Here is a 22,162-nt window from a genome sequence, read left to right as displayed (position 1 = left end):
CCCAAAGATGGTGGTGGGGACACTGGCTCGTGTTTAACAGTAGAGTAAATACTGCTGATGAGAATTGGGACCTGGTTTTCATTGTCAATAGAAACCATCGCTGGTGTTGGCGAAGTGTGTCAGGTTTGGGCAGAAAGCCGAGGCTTGGCTGACGCTCCATCTGAGATGTGAGGGGTCACGGGCTGCTCTGTGGGATATTGGCTCAGCATGGTGCTGGAAGCCTTGCAGGATGGGGTGCATTGGGGTGCAGCACCTTATCCCACCTCCCAGCCGCTCTTGCAGGTGACTCAGGCTTGTCCGGTACCTGCTGGCTGGAGATGGAGAGGAGGAATCCAGCTACTGAATCCCAAGGACTGGCATGGGGATGGTGCATCCAGAAAGCTGCTCAGCTTCCCAAACCGTCCGTTGTTGGGTGCTGTTGGGTACCGCAGGTGGCATTACCCTGGGGCTGGGGACAGCAATTTCAGGCCACTGACTCTGCTTTGGTTTTTAAACCCGTCCCCCAAAACCCTTCCAGTCTCAGTGGTGCCTCACAGCTCCTCTCAGGTTGAGTCTCCGTGGGGTGGGGGGCAGGAAACCACTCGCCGCACCCTGCTCGCACCAAACCTTCCCTCCTAGCAAAGACCTCAACTCCGCGGTAAAGAGAGCAAATAAATAAAAGCCCCAGTCCGCAGCTCCTCCCGGGGCTGTGGGGTGAGGGGAGGTGAGTTGTGTTCCCAGCTCAGCCCGTCTGGGAGAGCAAACTTGAGTGACACCGAGATGCCATCGAGGCAGCTCAGGATGCTCCAGGGTCTGGCTGCTCGATGCAGCCGCGCCAGTGCCTCTTCCCTGCTGCTCTTAAATGCAATTAATACAGTGGAATAGCCTGATGTCTTCCTAAGGACTAGGTTAAGAAAACAAGATGGTTTTAATAGCCCTTTTATATCCTACATAGATTTTAGGTGAAAAACCTAACTGGTTTGGCAGCACAGCCGAACGGCACATTTTTTATTTTTCTTTTTTTCCCTTGTTTTCCCCCCATAACCTCATGCCAGCCGTCCTGCGCGAGTGGGCTCCTATCGATAATTCAAGTGCCCAGCTCCTGGCTGTGCTGTTTTGTCCGATTTCCATTGCCTCCTGACCTCCATCCTTCTTTATTTGCAAAGCTATACTCGCAGGCAGCGGTAATAAATCAATTAATGACTCTGATGAATCGTTTAATGGCTGACAAAATAACACTACAGTCAACAGCTTGGATCTCTACAGCAGTACCAGAAGACGCTGGTTGACTCAGGGTAGGGAGACGAAACAGAGACTGTTAGCTCAATTAGTGCAATTAGTGTGCGATTTAAAGGCTTAGACGGCATCTGCTGGCGTACCGAGCCGGTGTGTTAACTGAGAGCTTCAGTTTGGAAGCGAAACGCGACAATCCAGATTGTCATTGCTCCGCTCGCTTCCACCAAAAAAAGGGAAAAAATCTAACGTATGTTGGGAGGAAAAGAAAAATTATATATGTATATGTAAGGGTTTGTATATACTTATATATGTGTGTTCTCCAGTGTCCCTGAAAAGAGTTCCTTAACCAAAATGGTGAAAAAAAGGGTGGGGGAAGCTGGGAGGGCAAAAAAGTCCATTTTTTTCTTTTTTTTTGTTTTCATTTGGTGCTGGAAAGCCCTCGGAGTTTGGGTACTCACCCTTGGGCTTTGGGAAATCTGTTCCCACTGTCTTTTTTCCCCTGTTTCTTCCTTTCCTTGTGCATCCCCATGGTTTTGCAGAGCTGTTCCAGCCACAGCCATGTTCCCATCGCTTCGCAGGGCTAAAGGTGCCTCAGTGTTTACCTTAGCAGCAGTGATGGGGAGGGGAATAAAAAAGAAATAAAATGTCACTTCGCAGCCTTGTAAATCATTCATCAAGGGCTGACCAATTTGGCTCCCATCCTACGATATTCTCAGGGCACTTGCGGGTTTTTAATTACAGAGTTCTGCCAAGTGCCACATGTGTGAGGAACTTTAAATCCCCATTTACACTGCAAAGGCATAGGTGGGGTTTTGGGGTGTTTAACACGGAAAAATACTCTTGTGGTTTTGTGGAAAAATGGGCATTTTGCTTAAACATTTTCTTTGGCTGCTTTGCCCTCCTCCCTGGTGCAGAGGGAAGGAGGAGGGCAGCGTACTTTCCCCCTGGATCCCCAAATACGTGTCCACCCTCATTCCCCACCGCCTTGGGATCCATTTTGTGTTGGGAGATTCCCCCAGCAAAGGATTATGGTGTGCTGGAAATCTCTTGAAACCATAAAATATCACCTTGGCAGCTTTATTGCGGCGCTTGCCGCCTTGGGAAAGAAGCGTTTTGCGTGATAGAGGGTTTAATAAAGGAAATTCCAAATGGGCTCACTGCACTTTGGGGCTCGGTCTTATATATTTTTGCATTAAGAACCGTCATCTGCTTTGCAGAGAAACTGCAATATGTTCATGGCCTTGGATTAAGATTTGGTTTTACTTTTATAGCTGACCCACTTGGGGGGATGGAGGGAGGCGGAGAACTGGGTTCACTCCCTCTCCCGTCTATTTTTGCTGCCGTCTGATGTATAAAAAGAGCCTGGAACGGGCAGGCTTATTTTTCCTGCCAGGACTTTTTTTTTTTATTAACTGTAAAAACACTCAGATCTGGCTGTCGGTGTGGGGAAAGCTGCTCGGGGCGCCTTGTTCAGGGGAGCATGGGCTGTGCCCAGGGCCGCGGGACCCCATAACCAAGGGTTATCCGGTTATTTCACAAAGCTGGAAGTCTCTTTTTGGGGAATCAGCCTTGCAGGGTGGGAAAAGCAACCGGGACTGGATCAGCTGCTGTTGGGATGTGGGATTTGGTGAGGCTGAGGTGCTACAAGCTTTGGGGTAAAACCAAGCCTGAGCAGGCTCATGTGTATCCCATCTGCTCGTGGGATTTTCTTGGTGGAAAATTTTTCCACCAATTTTTTTATTTTGTGGCGGATGATTTTCCTCAGGCACACGTGGTTTTAGGTGCGTAAGTCAATTGTAGAAATTTGTGGAGGGAGTAGTTCAGTGTTCCAAACCCAATTAATATCAGAAACTCCCTTGTAACTGCTCTGGGAATGGGGTGATGGGTAAGGGAGAGTGTACTTCAATGGCACAGTGACTGCTCCTAATCCAGCTGGGACGTGTTGCCAGCAGTGGTCTTTAGTGGTCTTTTCCTTACCATTTTCCTTCTGGCTAGGAGCCTCCCATCACACTTGTGCTTTCCCAAGGGAGTTGCCACCCTTCTTTCAGCACTTCTGAAGCTGCGCCTTGCACCAGGAAAAGCCCTTTTGTCTGTCAGTGTACATCAGAGAGAGGAAGTAACTGTGAACAGAGTGACTAGGGTGTCTGGGTACCCTATGTCTGCTCCCATCCCTCCTTTTCAGGGCTGGAGCCACTCAGGTGGCTCTTCCCAGGGAGATGTGAGCAGAAGCATTACCCCCAGATAGTGTGCGATGAATTTGGAAATTCATAATAAAACCTTGATGTGATGGTGAGGTCAGGGGAAGCATCTTTTTCAGAGGGCAGAACTCAACTGGTGAACGTGCAGGGGGAGGTGGGATAAGAAAAGCATCTTTAAAGCCTTAAAACAGCTTCTGCCTGAAATGTTGCGTAGGATGAGGCTTCTCTGTGTATTAATGAGACTAAATGCCTGGGTAAATGAAAAGACAGTGCCAGAATCATCCCCAGTTTTTGCACAGCCATCTTCTCCATGGGCAAACTGAAGAGGCCAGTCCTGCTCTGGCTCTGAGCATCTTCTACTCATTCCCCCATGGAGGAAAGATGCTTGGTGCATGGGGAGTGATGCTCAGGGCTCTGGAGGTAATGGGCTAATAGACTCAGTGTGGTGTGGCAGGAGAAACAGCTTTTTTAATGTGTTTTTTTTCTTAACTCCAACTCAAACCCACCGTGTCTGTCCTGGTTTTGTTCCCCGCAGAGCGCAGCTGCCGCCCCGAGTCCCGTGCTTGGAAACATTCCCCCGAACGACGGGATGCCCGGGGGCCCCATCCCGCCCGGTTTCTTCCAGGTAGGCTGCTGCTCATCCCGATTCTCGTCTCCACACCGCGCATGTGTTCGCTTATGCTCTGGATGTCCGCGCTGTCGTGCCTGTGTTTTTTGGTTTTGGTTTTGGTTTTTTTCCAAGGGGATGCTAGGGAAGCAGCATGCTGACCTGTCTAGGAATAACTTATGTTCTGCTGTCCGTCCACGTTTGCTTTCTATTTTTTCGTGGCCTTATTGCAAACGTCTTTCTTGCTCGATAAGGTTACTGTATATTTACAACTGATGTTTTTTTCCAAAGCTGCTTGGTTTGTGTTTGGGTTGAGATTGTATTTGTTCTCCGGTCCTAACAGACGTGCGTAATTGAAAACATTCTGGATTTTGATTCCTGAAACTTTTTCCCCTCCTCTCTGGTTAACCGCTTGATTTTTTCCAAATGCAATCACTGAAAGCATTAACAAACGCTGGCTGTGGCTGCAGGCAGGAGCCGGCTCCAGCCAAGTCCCCGAATGCGTGGAGGCACCTTGTATGCAAATACCTCGCAAAGTCCCCAAAGTCCCCTTGCTTCTTCCTTCTCCCATGCCGAGCTCTGACTGAGGAGGGGGTAACCTATGTTTGGGGTGACACTGATGGCGGGGATCTCAACAAGCACTCGGAAAAGGAATTTTCAAAACTTGAACCGTGGGGTGTTTATTTCTCTGGAATCCCTTTGCACTGGTTTGCAGCGGCGTAAGCTCTTGGTGCGTGAAAATCTTCCTTCTTGGGGAAGAAACACATGTTCATGTAACAAATGAGATCAGAGTTTAAAGGAATATTTGTTTTGGCAAGCTGATTTTTTTTTTGTAATCTGGGCTTGTGATTTGTATATTGGAGAACTTCTCAGGCAGTAGACAGGCAAACTTGATAAGGCACTTGTGATTTATTGTGGTGATATCTGAGCGTGGTATTGCCGTTTGCATGTGCATAGGAAGGGGGAAGTAGGGTCCTGTCTTTTGGTTTTTTAGAGAGATCCCATTTCCTGAACATGCTTCTGACAAAGTAAGAATATCCGATATCGATCGGGAACCCTGAAACAGGCGAATCTTGTAGCAGCGCTCGGCAGCACGGGGTGAAGCCAACAGCAGAGATGCTATCTCGCAGGTCATAGCTGCTGCCAGCAATCTGAGTGCCAAGCTGCCGCTTCCAACAAATGTGTCTCCAAAAGCCCCGATCTCGCCCCGAGGCGAAGCTGACTGTCCTTTGGTGCTCATGCTTCACGCAGAGCTGCAAAACTGGCACCAAGTTAGGGCAAGGCTTCAAGAGGATGGGTTGGCTTTCCCCAAGAGCGGAAGGTGAGGAAGAGGAGTCACATCTCCCGAGACATGCTGTGCGTGCTTCCATCTTGACTCTTCCCATTGACAGCCTCCAAGCTGTCCCCACTGCTTTTATCTTTGCCTTCCCATGGCATTTTTTGCGCCAAGGGTAGTAGCAAACAACCCATGGCAGCTCCCTGCTTCTTGTGCGGCTGGAGGAGGAGCTGCTCGGGATGGGGGGCTCAAAAGCACACCCAGTTTCTTAGGACCTTTGTTGGGGTTGTCCTGAAGACCCAGCAGAAGTAATGGCACCGGTGCAGCTGTCATTCACAAGGATGCTGCCCATCCCCAGCGCTGCCGGAGGGAAGAGAGGACGGGTGTGATGCATATGGCTTGCATGTGACATCTCAAGAGCCTGCCTTTCCTGAAAGCCCTCCAACATCTGGTTTCTCCTTCCAGCCCTGGGGATGGAGAGGAGGAGGGGAGAAGAAAAATCCCACCTTTTAACACAGTCTGAACATCCCCCACGCCGCGTGAAAGCCCGTCTGATTTATTGCGGGTGCTGGAGACCAACTCTTGCAGAGGTGGGCTGGATGCTCAGCAGCGAGACAGTTGCAGCAGGAGTAATTTCTTATCTCTGTAGGAAATCAAAGCACCGAATTCAAGAGGGCGAGACCAAAAAGATCACAGGAGATGCAAAGCACTTCTCCTGTACCCTTTCTGTGCCAGCCGTGGGAGCGGGTGAGGTTCCTCGTGGTACCACCTTGGCCAGTGATGGGAGACCAGAGGATGGAGAGGTTTTGAGGGTTTTCAGTATCTTGCTCTTCTGCTCTATGCTGCAAGCACCAGGGACCTGCAGGGATATCCCTGAGGATAGCAGGCATGGGCAGAGACTTTCTAGAGGTTTTAGAGGGCCTGATCCTGTCCTGGCATGGTGGGGTATCACAGCAGGAGCTGAAGTTGCAGAAACCCTGTCTTGCCACCCTGGGGGTGCATGAACCTCCTCAGCCTTGTGCATTGGGATGTGCGCTGTTGTCTGGCAAAGGTAAAAAATGATAAGGATCATTCATGTGAGCTGGTAGCCGAAAAACTCACGGGGGTGAGCTTGAGGGAGAAGTGATGCACCGGGAAGGGGAGAAGTCTGGGCTGCGGTGCCCAGCCACAGGGAGAGCACCTGCCCCGCGCTGGGGCTCAGCAGCGACCATCTGGAGGGAGGCCAAGGGAAATACAGCTCGCAGAGTCTCCCAAAACCTTCCCAAAACGATGGGAGGGGCCCTGGGCACCCTCAGGTTTCCTGGGCATCGCGTGATGCTGGCCGACGCACGGCACCGGGCAGCACTCTGACAAAAGGTGGCTGGATTGATGGCTGGAATGGGTAGATACTTTTATTTAAATCTCTCTCTTTGTCCCTTTGAGATCAACAAACAAACCCTCTGCTCATCCTCGTAAAGGTCATCAGAGGTGTTCCTGCTTTTGTTTTGAAAGCTGGATTGACACCGGGGTGCGGATCCCTCAAAGCAGGGATGAGGGGATGCCAGGGAAATGTAGGAAGGAAAATTAAAAATTGAAAGCAATTAATACCGCACCTTCCTAAAACTAAATAAATATGGGGGGATACCCAGTCAGCAGCCCCCCACCACAGCCGTGCCTCCTCTCCCCTGCGCGAGCTCCCTGTGCCGCCTGTACCCCGCACACTGATGAAATGGAAAGTTGACCATAAATCAATGTCGGCGGCTACGTTAGCTATGCATCAGCGGCTCGGCGCCGAGATGCACCAAAACAAAGCGCTGGCTGCTCGGTGTTCCCACACTGCCCCCTAATGCAGAGAGACTTCGGGAACCAGGGAGAGCGGGGGGCTTCGCAGTCTGGGGGGATCGCCCCAACATCCCCGGCCCTCCCCGCATCCTGGGGTGCAGCTCTTTGGATAAGGTCACCCATGGTGGGTGAGGATGGTGAAGCCAGGCCGGACTCCATGTTGTCCTGCTGCCTCCTCGGATGCCACCATTTTCCCCCTGCTTGGCTCTCTGGGCACCAGGTTGTAGCAGAAGCTGCCGTTCACTCTATGGTCAACCAGCTCCAGCGAGGTGACACAAAAGCCACAAAACTGGGTTGCCCATCGCGAAGTCCCAGGGCAGAGCTCACAATCAGCCTTGTACCAGGCATGGTTTGAAGGAAGGTGAGTTACGAGTTGGAGGAAAGGAAAAGCAAGCATTGGAGAAAGTTTTGGGTTTTTTTTTCTGGAAGTTTAGTAGGATGCCCGAGGCTTTTGTACCAAGCGTCTGGAGCATATGGTGGGATTTGCAGTCAACTTTCTCTCGGGTGCTCCAGCCAGATGGAGGTGACTGTTCTTGGCTCTGACTGACACGGGTTTGTTTCCTGAAGAGCTTGTGTTTAACATATTCCTTAAAACCAGGCTCTGCAGTTGGGAGCCCCAGCTGCAGGCGAAGCAGAGCTCCTGCCCACGGCTGCCTTCCACTGTCTGCGGGGGAACTTGGCCCGACTTGCCATGCCTTGCTTTTCCCTGCCTTGCTTTTCCCTGCCTTGCTTTTCCCTGCCTTGCTTTTCCCTGCCTTGCTTTTCCCTGCCTTGCTTTTCCCTGCCTTGCTTTTCCCTGCCTTGCTTTTCCCTGCCTTGCTTTTCCCTGCCTTGCTTTTCCCTGCCTTGCCCTCTCTTGGGAAGGTACGGTTGGGTCCTCACCCAGCACCACGTTCTGGAAGGTGACCGTGGTCCTCCTCTCCAGGGTTCCAGGAGCATCTCCAATAGGCTTCTTCAGGGATATCTTGTTTTTTTTTTTTCATTGAGAACTTGCAGAACTTCCCTCTCCCTCAGTAGGAGTAAAGCTCCTATTCATATAAACCCAGACATGTCTTAAATTAATCTCCATCTATTTTAGTATTTCCTAATGTCAAAACTGGTAGGCAGGGGCAGGTATTTTAAAATATAAGATGCCTTCTTGTTGCTAACCCTAAATTATCGGTATCTTGTGGCAGCGAAGCTTTGCCTTCTCATACTGTCCTGCATTGTTCTGCCACCCCTAGAGGTGCTTGAAGATGTTTTTAAATAGAAAAACTCCCCCATTAGCTGAAAGTATGTAGCCCATAAAACATGATCCATTTGTGGTGAATTACGCTGGAAACATAAATTGACACGCGCGGAGCTATGATTGCTTGTGCCATTTTCTGTCTTTAATATTTTACAAGAAGTTTTGAGGAGTTGAGCTCATGAAAAGACAGAGTAGAAATAACCTGATCGCCTGGAAACTCCCCTTAGAAAGCATCAACAGCAACAAACTTTGGTCATCTGATGGGCCAGGCTGGGCTTTTAAAGCCCCTGTAGTGTAGAAGGGGTGGGAAATGGAGCAACATGAGCTATCAGAAAGTTTCTTCTAATGCCATTTCAGATGTTTGGGGTTTTTTTTTTGAGGCAGCCGCAGGAAGGTGAAGAGTAATCCCCCCCAAGCAAGGCATCCAGTTTGGGAAGAAAATATTTTAAAAAGAAAAAGAGAGCTTGGGAGATGCTGGGGTTTCTCTGGTTGGGGAAAGTGCTGGTCTGGAGATGTGGGTGAGTTAACTGCAGAGCAGATCCTGCTCGCCCGGCACGGCATGTCAGATGGAGCACTGCCGCGGGGATGCGGCACTTGGAATTTGGGGTCTGGAGGGAGGTGGTGCGGAGGAAGCAGGACTGTGCGTGCATTCAGCCTTCTCTTGTAACAGCACTAGTTAATAACTGCAAACACACGTTTCTTAAGGAAAGAAAAAAAAAGGGGGGGTGGTTCTGTTGGTTGGAGCCCATGTGTCATCTCTGCAAAACACTTGTCTCAAACCGCCGGGATCCATCGGGATCATCTGCGGCTTCCCTGCAGCCAGGGAAGCCTGTGTGAAAAAGCAGCCGATCCAGCAGGCGGCCCCGGCCGAATGCAGGTCCTGGCCCTGGAACATCTGCAAATATTTATGGAGATAACAATATCCAGAGGGTCTGCGTTTCTGACAGAGCAGTGGGGGCACAGGAGGGGGCTGTGTCGGTTGGAGCCCAGAGTGAACATTTCGAATGCTGCTGCTCATTGCTGTTTTGAAAAAGCAAGAGAAGAAGAGGGGAAAAAAAAAAAAGGAAGAGAAACCCGTTTCAGCTCCTACCTGCCTGTCAAGACATTTGCACAAGCTGGGTGTCTGCAGTCACAGGATGCAGCGGTCTCACACACAGGATAACACAACGGCGAGGATGCAGCGGCACCAAGCCCGGAGCATCCTGGGGAGCAGCGCCGGGAGGCAGGACCACGTGCCGGGGATGTGTTCAGCAGTACAGACAACCAACACTGTCCTGATTCTATTGCCGCGGGGCATTTTTATCTGGTGAAAAATGCCACAGTGTCTTACAGATGTTTTCTCTGCAAGAACCAAACGCTGCTTGCTCTGAAACTCCCAATGCAGCCCCAAGGCATCACCTTCAGGGTGGCCATGTCCCCCACACCTTTCATACCTGTTTTCCCCACACCCTCACATGCCAGGGGATATGAGAGGGGGGACATGAGGGGTTTAACCAGGACGTCAGGATGGTGTCTGGGTGCCCATGCAGTCGGTACCTGGGTAACAATGTCCTAATCCTTGTGGTGCAGCAAAGCAGGTGCTGTGGAGGACCTGTTGACTCTTGTGTTGATGGACTTTGAGGGCTGGCCTCTGTGAGTCCTGGTTTGTCCTTACCACTTGGTTTCATCGCTTGTTTGCCGTTGCCACTCTTCCCTAGCCCAAATCTTGCAGCTGTAATGTGTGGGACAGGCTTTGGTGGTGGCCAGACCTCATTGGGGAGTGCTGTCCTCCATGAACCGGTGGTGGGAGGTGGCTGCTGCCCCTGGTGTGGTTTGGATTTGCACAGACAGAATTACCCATGTCAGAAGCAAAAATAAGTCAAGTTTCTTGCATGGAGGTGACTTCTGCTAAAGGTGGTTGATGCTACAGCTGGACCACAGAGGTTTGTCTTCTCCACTGTGGTGGGACGTGGATGGAGAAGGCAGTTGTGTTGGCACCAGGAGGGTTGTCCTGAGGTGCTGTGACCTCTTCCAGCTGAGGTTTGCTGGGCTATAGAGGCTGGTTGCCTTTGGCTCCTGGAGAAGAAACGGTGGTGTAAGTGGTGGGGCTTCATTTCCCTGCCCAGGGAGGCTGGTAGTGTAAATCCGCTTGGCTCCATCTCGCCGCCAAATCATTCAAATTAAAAAAAAAAAAAAAAAAAAGAGGGAAAAAACCCACCCTCTTACTTTATTTACATTGCACTCAAGTTTCTGCTGTACAAAAGATTTGCAGGTGCAAATATGTCCTGCCTTCATTAACTTTCCCTCCCTTTTTAATTTATGTGATTTCAATTTTCCTTCCCTGTACTGTTAATTAGGGGACCCTCTAATCAGTACCATTATCACAGTGGTATTCATGTTTAGGAAAGCTGCTAAACAAATGCTTGCAAAATTGCTAAATGGCTAATTAATGTCTGTTAATTAAGAAAATTGCTCATGGTAACAAACCATGCCATTGCTGGCAGCAGCTAGAAGGCGAACACTTGTTGAAATTAGTAACGAGGCAGGTAGAGAACATCTGCTCTGACGCCGGTCCTGGAGCCTGCCGTCGCTTCCCATCACCTCCTGACAAAGCTCCTTTACTTTCTCTACCAATTACACCTCCTTTGACTCAAAAAATACCTTTTTTTTTTCTCTCCTTACGTTAACAGGCATCAGTTTATTCTTGCACTGAGCACATTTTTCTAAGCAAATTTCAATTTTGTTTTTTGAAGGGAAATTTGGGAGGGGGAAGGGAAAAAAGTGTGTGTTCAAGCCCAAAATATCAGCGGCTGCTGCATCACAGCCTTAAACCTGCACCGACTAATCTCTCCTTTTTTCCCCTAGACATCCTTTCTTTGCTCGCAAGCCATTTTACTGGCGTCCATAGGGAATGCACCTCGAGGAAGGATGTTGCACCCGCACGGGCTGGCGATGCAGCCCCAGCCAAATGCTGCCCAGGAGCGAGCTGGGACGTGCTCCTCGTCCTCTCGCTCCAGCACCTCCACTGAACCACCACCAAAAAAAACCAAAAACCAAAAAACCCCAGAGGTGTCTCCAACCCTTGGCATGAGAGAGGATAAAATGATTTTTTTTTTTCTTTTTTCTTCTTTGGTTTGGGGGTGCTTTTTTATATTTCCCCCCAACCTCTCTGGTCCTCTCCTGTGTATTTTTTTCTTCCTCGTTGCACACCCTTGCAAAGTGTTTTCCTGTGTGTTTATCATTGCAGACTTGGTTGAACTACCGGACCGTTTACCGTCAATGTGGCTGCTGTATTTTGACAGATGTTCTGATTTTTTTTTTTTTTTTGCATAAATCATTATTCATTGTTCAGCTACGAATGAATAGAAACTCAATTAGAAAGAGGAAAAAAAAAAAAAAAGAAAAAAAATTAAAATGAGAGAACCGACTTCCCAACAAAACAGATCCACCCATGAATCCTTTTTTTAGCTCTTTCTGCGCTTTCATGTGCTAATCTATAACCTCCTTCTACTGTCTGACCTCACAGGGACCGCCTGGGTCACAGCCCTCGCCACACGCACAGCCTCCACCCCACAACCCTAACAGCATGATGGGACCCCACAGTCAGGTAAAGACACAGGCGATGGGTAGGGCTGTGAACCGCGACGTGCGCTCGATTTGCCTTTTTCTTTTTTCCTCTGTAAGTATGCGGGGCAGCGGGTGCCCGCTCCCTGGGACATCCCCTGGGCAGCCCAGCTCCGAAGCAAAAATGCTGGGTTTTTTCTCCATTTTTCTTTCTTTTTTTTTTTCTTTTTTGGATGTGCAGTTGTCAATGGACTGAGAAGTCAATCATGGGTATCAGACTGTTTTACCTTCCCAAGGCAGCTTGAGAAATTTAACTTGTTGTGGGTTTTTAAGCTTCTGTTAGTAGCAGCTGTTGTAAAAAAAAAAGTAACTTTAAGTCTTTCTTCTTTTTTTTCTCAGTACTTAGCATTGGGGTTTTTTTATGTGTGCGTGTCTATATGTGCTTATTTGCCACTTTTTTAATATATCTCTATATATTTAAACTTTGAACAGTATGTAACGCTCGAGGTTTCCCATGCACTAATGTTAACAGCCTCACCTAGTATTGCCGATGTCACACGCTCTCAAACAATAAATCTGCAGCGAAAATATTAAAAATGGACTCCGGACAACTTTTTTTTTTTGTTTTTGTCTTTTGAAATACCACTTTTTTAAAAAAGGATGTCTCCAGACAAAAATAACAGACAAACACGGTGTGTACAGTCTAACCGGCGTGTGTGGGGAGCGTGCTGCCACCCAGCAGCTCGGCCTCACCTCCCTTTTGTGTCCCCGCAGCCGTTCATGTCACCGCGCTATGCCGGAGGTCCCCGGCCCCCCATCAGGATGGGCAACCAGGTACTGCAATGGCGGGTGTCCTGGGGGTGGCTGTCATTTGGGGAGGGGGGCACAGACCAGGCGTCCTGCAGGTGCCTCTTGGGTTTGGATGGTGAGCATCCCCTCCCTCAGGCATCTTCGTTGTCTTGGTGCTGGAGCATCGAGTGTCACATAACCATTTTATTTAAATTTTATTTTGATGTTTGGGTATATCCATGGTGTAAACGGTGATGAGGTGTGTGCCAGTTTTTATTTATGGTGTTTTCACTGTGTGCTCGCTGCCTGGCTGGATTTTCCCCTGCGATCGCAGAAAATTAAAGTGATGGAGATAATCCCACAACTGGGTTGACCGACCGCTTAGAGCAGCGGCGGGGTCAAGCGGGGCAGGTCACTGCTGAATTTTTTGGGTTGGGTTTATCCTCTTATCCCATCTTAAACAAGGGCAGTTTGTTTCTGGCCTTACGCACAGAGGCTTCCACCCCACGCGCTGCCCGAACGCGTGGCCTTTGCTTGAGGGATTTGTCTTGTTCCCAGTGATGCTGTGTAGATCCATAGGGTAATGACCAAACCAGAGATTATTTGTCATTAAAGGAAACCTGAAGTTCCTTTGCATAGCCAAGGTGACTGCACAAAAATGAACTTGGGAGCTTGTTTTTTGGCTAACTATTATTTTTAGATACCTCTTATTAGCAGAAAAAGCAGGATAGGCAGGAAATAGGGTGTAGCAGCTTGCTTCGTGTTTGTGTTTGATGGGTTTGAGACTTGAATCACTGGAACCTGCAAAATGATGGTGAGAAAAACTCAAGGGGGGCTGATGTGTGACCTCCAAGAGCCTCCCACCCAGGGCACTGGTGGCTAGTTTAGCAAGGTATTAATTAATGACACCTTCTATGGGGTGGTTTAACAGGCCTCTGTCCTGCTGCGGTACCCAGCACTGCAGGAGGTGAGCATGAGAAGCTGGGGTGGTTGCTCTTCCAGCAGGGTCGAGCATCCATCGGTGGGTAAAGTTAATTAGAAAGATTTTAATTTTTCCCCCCAGTCACCACATATAAAACACAAGTTTGTTCCTACCAAGAGTTCAGCGAGGTTATGGTCACATCCAGAGGGACAAGAGGAATAAACAGGTGGGCAGGAAGGTCAGGCATCAGAAGTGTAAATATCCATCGCTACAACCCCTCTGGTTTATCTTTGTCCCGCTGCCAGCTTCAAGCTGCAAAGTAATGGGGACCAGACAGATTCTGCCTCAGTGTGTCCATGTGCAGCCGGTGCCTGCGCTGTGCTCCAGCAGCAGGATCTGTGTCGATACTCAAATAAAAGGCAGTGCTGTAGCAAAACTGTTTACAGTTTGCTTCCCCCAGGCAGATGGTATCTGCATTTTTCTCCCCCTTTATCTGTTCAGAGCAGCCTTTGAACTTAAAATAGCTGTATTGCCGGAGCAGAGGTGTGTTTGGGGATGGGGAGCATCCACGTTCCCCCCGTGCCTGTGTGGGGACAGGTCTGAACGCTGCTCTGCTGCAAATGGAGCATCTCCCTGTTTGCAGCCGATGAGTTGCTGCAACCTGTACAGTTTGGCCCTGGCGATGTGTAAATACCAGGGAGCAGTGCTGTTGGTCCCCTTTCCCTGCTGGCCTTGACACCTGCCCAGCACAGCCCAGCATTTCCCCCACTCCCCTAAAATACAGCAGCCTAATGGCATGTGGGCTTCAGGGAGAAGAGGAAATGCTGGTGCCTTGTTGGGTTTTTAGAGGCTGTTTTTGAAAGGAAAGGGGAGGCAAATGTCTGGAGGCTATAGGAAGATGCCGGGATGCAGGACACAGTGGGATGTGGGATGCTCGGGCAGCCACAGGTCATGCTGCAGCAGGAGAGGTTATGCATCTTGAAAGCCTAAAGCCTCAACCCAAATCTATGTCCGTAGGCTGCATTTTAGCAATTCTTATTTTTTTTAAAATCTTCCTCCCCTTGTTTTCACAGCCCCCGGGCGCTGTTCCTGGTACACAGCCATTGCTGCCCAATTCGATGGATCCCACGCGACAGCAAGGTAAACCCAGCGGAGGAGGGTTGAGCATTAACGTTTCTCGTTAGCTGTTAGTTTGGGACCTGGAGTGGCTGCTGTGCAGTGTAACGCCCCTGCTTTCCTCCCAACAGGGCACCCGAACATGGGCGGCCCCATGCAAAGGATGAATCCTCCGCGAGGGATGGGCCCCATGGGTCCTGGTCCACAGGTAAGCCTGGCGCCAAAGAGCATCTTCTCCCCCCTCTGCCCTGTTTCCCCATTAGTGTTAATGCGTTCTACATTAGTCTTGCATCTGGAAAATCCCTCCTTTTAACAGGAGCGAGATCTTCAGAGCTCATTAAGGGTATTGCAACCTCCCTCTTGCCCTTCTGTCAAAGGGGATGGCACTTAGTGCCGTCCTCGAGCAGCCTTTTGAGTGCATTACACTGCCTGCCTGGGAAATAGTTATGACCCTAACAGCAGGAAAGGGAAAGGAGGTTTGCATTAAAAATAAATAAATAAAAAGAAATTGCAAAGATCCCTTTAGCAGGGGAATAAGGCTTTCCTCTGCAAGGCTCCCCTCTGCCTGCCCTTCCCTGCTGCCTGCTTGAGCTCTCTGTTTCCGGCAAGGGGAGTGAACTCTTGAAATTAAGCAGATCTGGGTTAATATATGCTGCCTTTCCATTGATTCACTTTACGGAGTGACTTTTTGTTGACTTACTCCTGTTTGTTCCTTCTGCGAGACTTCAAAACCAGATTACCATATTTTGGTTGGAGGTTTATCCTCTCTGCCTCATCGCCTACGTTGAGTTTGTAGTGTGAGGATCAGAGTCTGTCAAGAGACGAGCGCGTGCGCTGGAGTTTTGTTTTGTTTTGTTTTGTTTTTCCCCTGGAGACTGTTGAGATAAGCGAATATTGTGTAAAGAGGGAGTTGTGTCATCTCTTTTTAACACCAGCCTGAGGATGCTGCTCAGGGATACCCGGCTATCTCTGCAGGCACCCAGATCCATCCTAGGGCAGGGGATAAAGAACCTGTGCGAGCATCGTTTCAGACAAGCTCTCTGATAGCGCTACTGCTCTGCTTAAAATCCTCCTTTCCAGGAGGATCGCACCCCAAAAAAATGGTATTTGTTAGCATGGCCTGTGCCAAGGAGAGCAGCGGCCATTTGCCTGGGGGAGGCTGCTCGCTTCCCACTTGCAGAGCTCGCTGCAGAACTTGGAAGCCGCGAGCGTGCGTTCAGCACCGCGTGGGCTGGCGGCGGCTCTGGGAGCCGGCAGGAGCTGTGAAATGTTCCGAGCTTTTATTTTTGACTCTGCCATTCCCTGTGTAGGTACATTAGGGGAGAAGCATCTGAAAAGGCTGCCTTCCCCTGGGGAAGTGCTGGGCTTCCCAATCTGGCACCTGCTGGGTGCTGCCTCCCAGGAACAAGCACAGGCAACCACCAAAAATATCCAACCAAACCCAGCAGCCCCTCGCACCTTGTGTGCCCAGGACTTTTTTTTTTTAAGCTTTGCATCAGAACCTTCCCAAATGCTCCTTAAATTATCCCAAAGGACAGCAGAGTATCCTGCCAGGACGTCCCGGCATCCTGACAACAGCTACTTGTTACGCACCAGCGATGAATCATCTCTTACAGCTGGTGGCTGCTGCCTTTTTCCCTTTAATAGTTGCAGCTTTAGCTGTGCAGAGGCCAGAGTTAGGTTTGCCAGTGCCTCGATGAAGAGGTTTTGTAGCTCGCTGGATTTCAGCAGCATCTTGCCAGAGCTCGGCATCCAGGTCGCTCAGCACAGCTGCGTTCCCTCCCTGAGCATCTTTCAGATGGCTTCCTTTTCCAGCCTTTCGGCTCCAATTAAAAACACTTTTTTTTTTTTGAACAAGGCATTTGTTGCTACTATTCATTGTAAATGGCTGGAATTTCGATCAATTAAGGACTTGCTGGTAATTTGTTTGGGGAAAACCCTCTTCTGCCTCTTCAAAACAAACTTTGGCATTGCCCTCAGCGGAGCACCGTGCTCCCATCCATCCGTAAATCCAGGAAAGAATCGACAGTGCTGAAGTATTGCACTTGAAATCCAGCTCAGAGTGCTCCGAGGGGCTGCAAAATAGGAAGCAGCCTGCCATGCCCCCTCCTGCCCTGGCAATTTTGTCTCTAAATGGCAGAAGTGCAGCCCAAAAAGATGCATCACGGCAGCGTGACCTAAATCTGGCTGCTCATTGCCTGGAGGGCACAGGGAGCAAAGCGCAGACCAAATGGAGCGCGGCATTCAGGGAATTCCTTCGCTGCCTTGGGCTGGGCTTTGTACTAGAGCTAGTTTTAGGAGATGAGGGGTGCAGATCTGAGGCTGCCAGTCCAGGCTGGAGGCTAAGCTGGGCTGAACTAAGCCAGGAGTGGAGCCCCAAGGGGCTGCCTGTCCTAAGCCGCTCCCCAGGGCTGCAGACCTGCTCGGGGGATGTAGCAGGGAGCTGGGAAGCACCAGGAAAACACGCCTGGCTTGGTTTTCCCTGCTCCAGCCGTCATCCTGGAAGCAGCAGGGGCTGGGTGCTCTGTCTTGGGGATGCTCGTGCAGCCTTTTCCTGTCCTTATTCTGCAGCAATAGACTTCCAAGCATGACCTTCTTTTCTCCTCCTGCCCTTGTTTCCTCCTGCACAAAAACACAAACCCAAAAAGCTGTTGCTGTTTTCCCTCCAACAGCATGGCGTCAGAGACCAGGGGGGACTTTGGGGCTCAGCCTGGCTCCGTTCCATATTTAGCTGCCAAGGGATTTTTTATAAATGCAGTTGCTAACTGCCTGTACATTCATCATAATCTAGGGTTTTTTTAAAGCTCATTTTTGCAAATTAACCCTCTGGTTGTTTTGTTTGTTCGTTGTTGTCTTTTTTCTTTTCCCTTCTCTTGTTTTCTCCATTTTCCGTTCCCATTACAGTACACTGACCATTGCTTATTGTTGCAGAACTACGGCAGCGGCATGAGACCTCCACCCAACTCCCTTGGTCCCGGCATGCCTGGAATTAACATGTAAGGCAAAACCCATGCCAGGGATGTTTCACTGCCAACTCAGGCTTTGTGGGATCGTGTGGCTAAAAACACATTATTTTATTTTTTCCTGTTTAATTTTGACCCCAGGGGGCCGGGAGCCGGCAGACCGTGGCCGAACCCCAGCAGTGCTAACTCAGTGAGTATCATGCAGTCCTTGAAGCAAGAGCAGGTCTGGTCAGGGACCGTCCCATGAACGGGGTGATTCCTCGATAGTTGAATCATGCTAACAAGAGGGTGTTCCCCAGGCTGCATCTAAAACCTAAACGCTGCTCCCATGCTGCTCTCCCTGCAGTAGGGTGCAGCTATGGGGGCTGGTGGGCCCTGCGACCCCCATCCTGGCTGGGCAGGGGGGCTCTTGGCTGTGCCCTGCGGGGGTCCAGCCCACAGGGGCCACTGTGCACCCCGCAGCTGAAACCGGCTTCTCTTCTCTGTATAGATCCCATACTCTTCTTCATCACCTGGTACATACGTGGTGAGTCCTCCCGCTCTGTCTGTTTGTCCTGTCATTGGGGTGCAGAAATCAGAGTATCATAAGAATAATTTGAATCAGAAGGGACCTTCACAGCTTATCCAGCGCCACCCCTGCCATGAGCAGGGACATCTTCACCCAGATCAGGTTGCTCAGAGCCCCGTCCAGCCTGGCCTGGGATGTCTCCAGAGATGGAGCATCCACCACCTCTCTGGGCAACCTGGGCCAGGCTCTTACCACCCTCAGTGTAAAAAGTCTCTTCCTCATGTCAAGCCTGAATCTCCCTTCTTTTGGTTGCTTAGATGAGTTTTAGGTTAGATTAGATTGAGCTGTTTAGTTTAGATGTTACCGCATGGGGAGCTCTTACAGTTTGCGGGGAATCAGTGCTGTGGTGGGGGCCAGGCTGGGCTTGGGGTGCAACATCTGACTGAGGGAGGTGTTTGCAAACATGGGGAGGTGCATGATGCTGGTGTTGGCATGGCTGACCCTCTCTCCGTCGTCTCTCCGCAGGGCCCCCCTGGTGGTGGCGGTCCTCCGGGGACACCCATCATGCCCAGTCCCGCAGGTAGGAGCCTCTCCAGCTCCCCCTCACTAGGGTCACCTCCCCATGGGCTCCTTCCCCTGCCCAGAGACCCCCCTCATCCTAGGACAACCCCTGCCCAACTGGCAATAACCAATTTATGTAGCTTTTGCTTTTCTGGGGAGCAAGCAGCATGGTCTGCTTGGCTTCAGGGTGGGATTTGGGGATGTTCCTATATACCCCTGTATCCCCCTATGGATTTGGATGGGGGGGCTCGGAGTACTGCATGGCAGGGAATTAACTCACCGCACTTCCCAGCCAAGAGCTGAATTATTTTTCACAGTTGAGTTTCTGTGATTAAAAACTTTGTGGATCTTCATTAAATACAAATTAGCCAGAAAATGGTGGTACTTAGAGGGAATTTTAGGTGATAAAATACAAAAGAATGAGTTCAAGTGGCATGAGTTTGTTTTAATTAAGAAATGAATTAATCACCCGACTTACTGGGCTTCACTGTTACACAGATTCAACAAATTCAAGTGACAACATCTACACAATGATTAATCCAGTACCACCCGCAGGCAGTCGATCGAATGTAAGTCTGCTTTCTAATAATTTACATATCAGATACCATAACAAATCATAATTAACTTCATCAGTTGTGAGTAAAGCAGTTTAATTGATTTCAGCCATTTGTTACAAAACAGAAATAAAACAAACCATCAAAAAGCGATTAACTCTTCGGCAACTTTGTTAATTTTTTATGCTTATTAAGAGAGTGGCGGTCCTGCTGCTCTGGCCGAGGTGGTGGCAGCTGCATGTCCCACAAGATGCTGTGTTTTGTGGGATGTGAGCAGACGTTAAACCTCTTTAAATACTAGTTGGAGGGAGCCCTCTGTGCTGCCATGGGTCTGGGTCTGCCTGCACCCATCCAGCCAAATTTTATAGGTGACATCACAGGACCGTGAGTCCCCAGATGTGCCCCATGTCCCACCTCTCACCCCACTCCAGAGGGATGGCTGGGGAGGGGACGGTCCCCAGGAACCACTGGGGCCATGGCAGATGTGCAGGGTGGTTTTGTGGCTGATTTTGGGTTTTATCACCTTTTTCTTCCATAGTTCCCGATGGGCCCTGGCTCTGATGGCCCCATGGGCGGCATGGGCGGCATGGAGCCACATCACATGAATGGATCGTTAGGTGAGCACCCATGCATTAGGTGCCCCCACCGTGCCCTTGCTGTATGGGGATGCCAGCAGAGCATCCCAGTGCCTACCTCCCGTTTGGACCAGTGCTCGAAGCAGAGCCTTTGGCTGGAAGGGGCGTGTGGAGGGGAGCAGGCCAGGGGGAAGCAGGGGCCATCGCTTCATGGTCAATAAGGCTGTTCTCCTTTTGTGTCCCTTGGTGCAGGGTCAGGAGACATAGATGGACTTCCAAAAGTAAGTGGCACTGGGATGGTAGTGTGACCCTGATGGATGGGGGCACACTGGGGGGAGCTGACTGGGGCAGGTGGAGCTCTGTCCTGCCCTCATGGTGTTTTGAGGGGTGAGAAGACCTGCTCACTGCCTGTCCCTTGACATCTCCTGCAGAATTCTCCAAACAACATAAGTGGCATTAGCAATCCCCCGGGCACTCCAAGAGACGACGGGGAGCTGGGAGGCAACTTTCTCCATTCCTTCCAAAACGACAATGTGAGTTAGTGCCTCCCTGGGGATGGGAGGGATGGTCCCCGGTGCGTCCCGGCACGGGGGCGGGTGGATTTGGTGGTGGGTGCCTTTTGGAAATGGCTCGTGCTGTGTGTGAGCTGCTCTGGGACAAAAGTGGGGAGGAAGAAATACGCTCTGGGGTGCAAGCTTGGGTCCTTGGTGGGATGGGGGACCCAAGGGACCAAGGAAGTGGGGAGAGGGTCCCATGGGATGGAGAGGAGCTGGCACAGATGCAGACAGCTGTGCTGGCCGTGCCAATCCAAGGTGTTCTGCGTGACTGCAGACATCCCTCCTCGTCTTCCTCTATTAGCAGCATATACACACACGCACGTTAATTATTTGTTTTAAATTGCATCTCACCCCATACTGTTCTGCTGATTTTCTCCCTGGAAAGGCAAGTTATGGAGCAGATTACGCCCTGATAAATTCAAGTCTCCAGTGTATCCTCTCCTCCTGATTTATTCGATCCAATTAGGTTGCTGCGTAATTGTCATCAGCCTCCTCTTACATCCCCCTTCGGCCTGGGGGTTTCTCACCCTGGCTCTGTCTCTCTTTCCAGTATTCCCCCAGCATGACGATGAGTGTGTGATTTCCCTCCCCCTCCTCCTCTCCAGGATCAAGAGAGTCAGCTGCCGTTTGGAGGATCTCAACGAATTATGCAAGAAGAAGAAGAAGAAGAAGCTAGGTGTATGGGCAGGGAGACGCGTGGCGGGGGCCAAAACCCCAGGTTTAGTTTCATGCAATAAAAAGGCCGAACTTTTTATTCCATAAAACATGAAGGACAAAACTTAAAATATTTCAAGACATGACAAGACCCTTCTTTGTGCAGAAGGGTTTATATATGTACATGACACTTCTTTTTGGAAACAAACGGAAGCCTCTAGCACCCAACTCCGATCTCTTTGCTTTGTTCTTTTAAATAAAGACAGAAACCGAACCTGTTGTATGTTTGTGCCGTGCGACACCAGGAAGCTAGTCTAGATGTGAAATCTCATGTTGTCTCTGTTGTAGTCATTTTTTTAAATAAACTGGACAGTTTACAATGGTGGTTTTTGTTCAGAAGGCCTGTTTGCTTTTTTTTGTTTGTTTGTTTGGGAGTTTTTTTCCTTCTATTTTTGTTTGGGTTTTTTTTCCTCCTTTGGTTCATTTGCAGCACAACGCTTCCTCCTCCAGTTAACAAGATCTGCTTTGGGGAAGAGACTCCACCACCTCGTTATAAACTTGTTAATGCAGGTGACCCCTTCTAGGATCACATCCTTGAATGAACCGTGATCTTGCTCTCTGTGACTGTGGCATGCACTGTGTTAGTCTTTCTCCCCTCTCTGAGTACAAGAAGAAATCTCTGTCCCTCCCTTCCCCAGAGTCCTTCAGCTGGTTCACTGCAAAAATTGATTTTTTAAAATATTTTTTCTTTTTAAATCCACTGAACGAAAGAGTTAATCTGACCTAGGACTTTGAAACTGTGATCTCCAGCTAACTTTGGGAATTTTGGGGGGAGGGATTTGTTTTGGGGGAACTTTGGGGGGGTTTCTTTTCTTTAGAGATGTGCTCTTGTCAGGGTTTCACTTATCTATGATTTGGAACTGGATGGAGATATTTTTTAAGGAATTCTTGTTGTTTAAAATGTAACCTTGCTATTCTGTAGGCTCGCTCTGTAATGAGAAAATAAAAATTAATGGCAAGCATTGGAGGCCCTTCCTTCTGGTGGGAGAGGAAGGGACGAGCCAAGGCGGCGGGT

The 22,162-nt window shown here is 49.7% G+C and overlaps 1 protein-coding gene across 4 annotated transcripts in view; it reads left to right on the top strand.

The window, feature by feature from the left end:
• Positions 1-21,940, top strand: part of SSBP3 (single stranded DNA binding protein 3) — a 51,559-nt gene extending 29,619 nt beyond the window's left edge. Inside the window, exons 5-18 of one of the 4 annotated variants that reach the window (XM_080348477.1) lie at positions 3,949-4,038; positions 11,851-11,931; positions 12,663-12,722; positions 14,673-14,739; positions 14,847-14,923; positions 17,647-17,711; positions 17,820-17,868; positions 18,169-18,204; positions 18,712-18,766; positions 19,246-19,316; positions 19,840-19,918; positions 20,129-20,157; positions 20,308-20,409; positions 21,039-21,939. In XM_080348477.1, coding sequence (XP_080204603.1) covers positions 3,949-4,038; positions 11,851-11,931; positions 12,663-12,722; positions 14,673-14,739; positions 14,847-14,923; positions 17,647-17,711; positions 17,820-17,868; positions 18,169-18,204; positions 18,712-18,766; positions 19,246-19,316; positions 19,840-19,918; positions 20,129-20,157; positions 20,308-20,409; positions 21,039-21,170 — 993 coding nt within the window. In that variant the 3' untranslated portion in view covers positions 21,171-21,939. Of the gene's footprint in view, positions 1-3,948; positions 4,039-11,850; positions 11,932-12,662; positions 12,723-14,672; positions 14,740-14,846; positions 14,924-17,646; positions 17,712-17,819; positions 17,869-18,168; positions 18,205-18,711; positions 18,767-19,245; positions 19,317-19,839; positions 19,919-20,128; positions 20,158-20,307; positions 20,410-20,983 lie in introns of all 4 variants that reach the window. The other 3 variants (XM_080348479.1, XM_080348478.1, XM_080348480.1) reach the window with 3 other exon arrangements.
• Positions 21,941-22,162: the final 222 nt, after the last annotated feature.

The sequence above is a fragment of the Nesoenas mayeri genome (genome assembly GCF_963082525.1).
Source record: "Nesoenas mayeri genome assembly, chromosome: 8".
In the NCBI taxonomy this organism is placed as follows: domain Eukaryota; kingdom Metazoa; phylum Chordata; class Aves; order Columbiformes; family Columbidae; genus Nesoenas; species Nesoenas mayeri.
The sequence above is the reverse complement of the archived record's forward strand: the minus strand, read 5'-3'. Positions and strand labels throughout refer to the sequence as shown.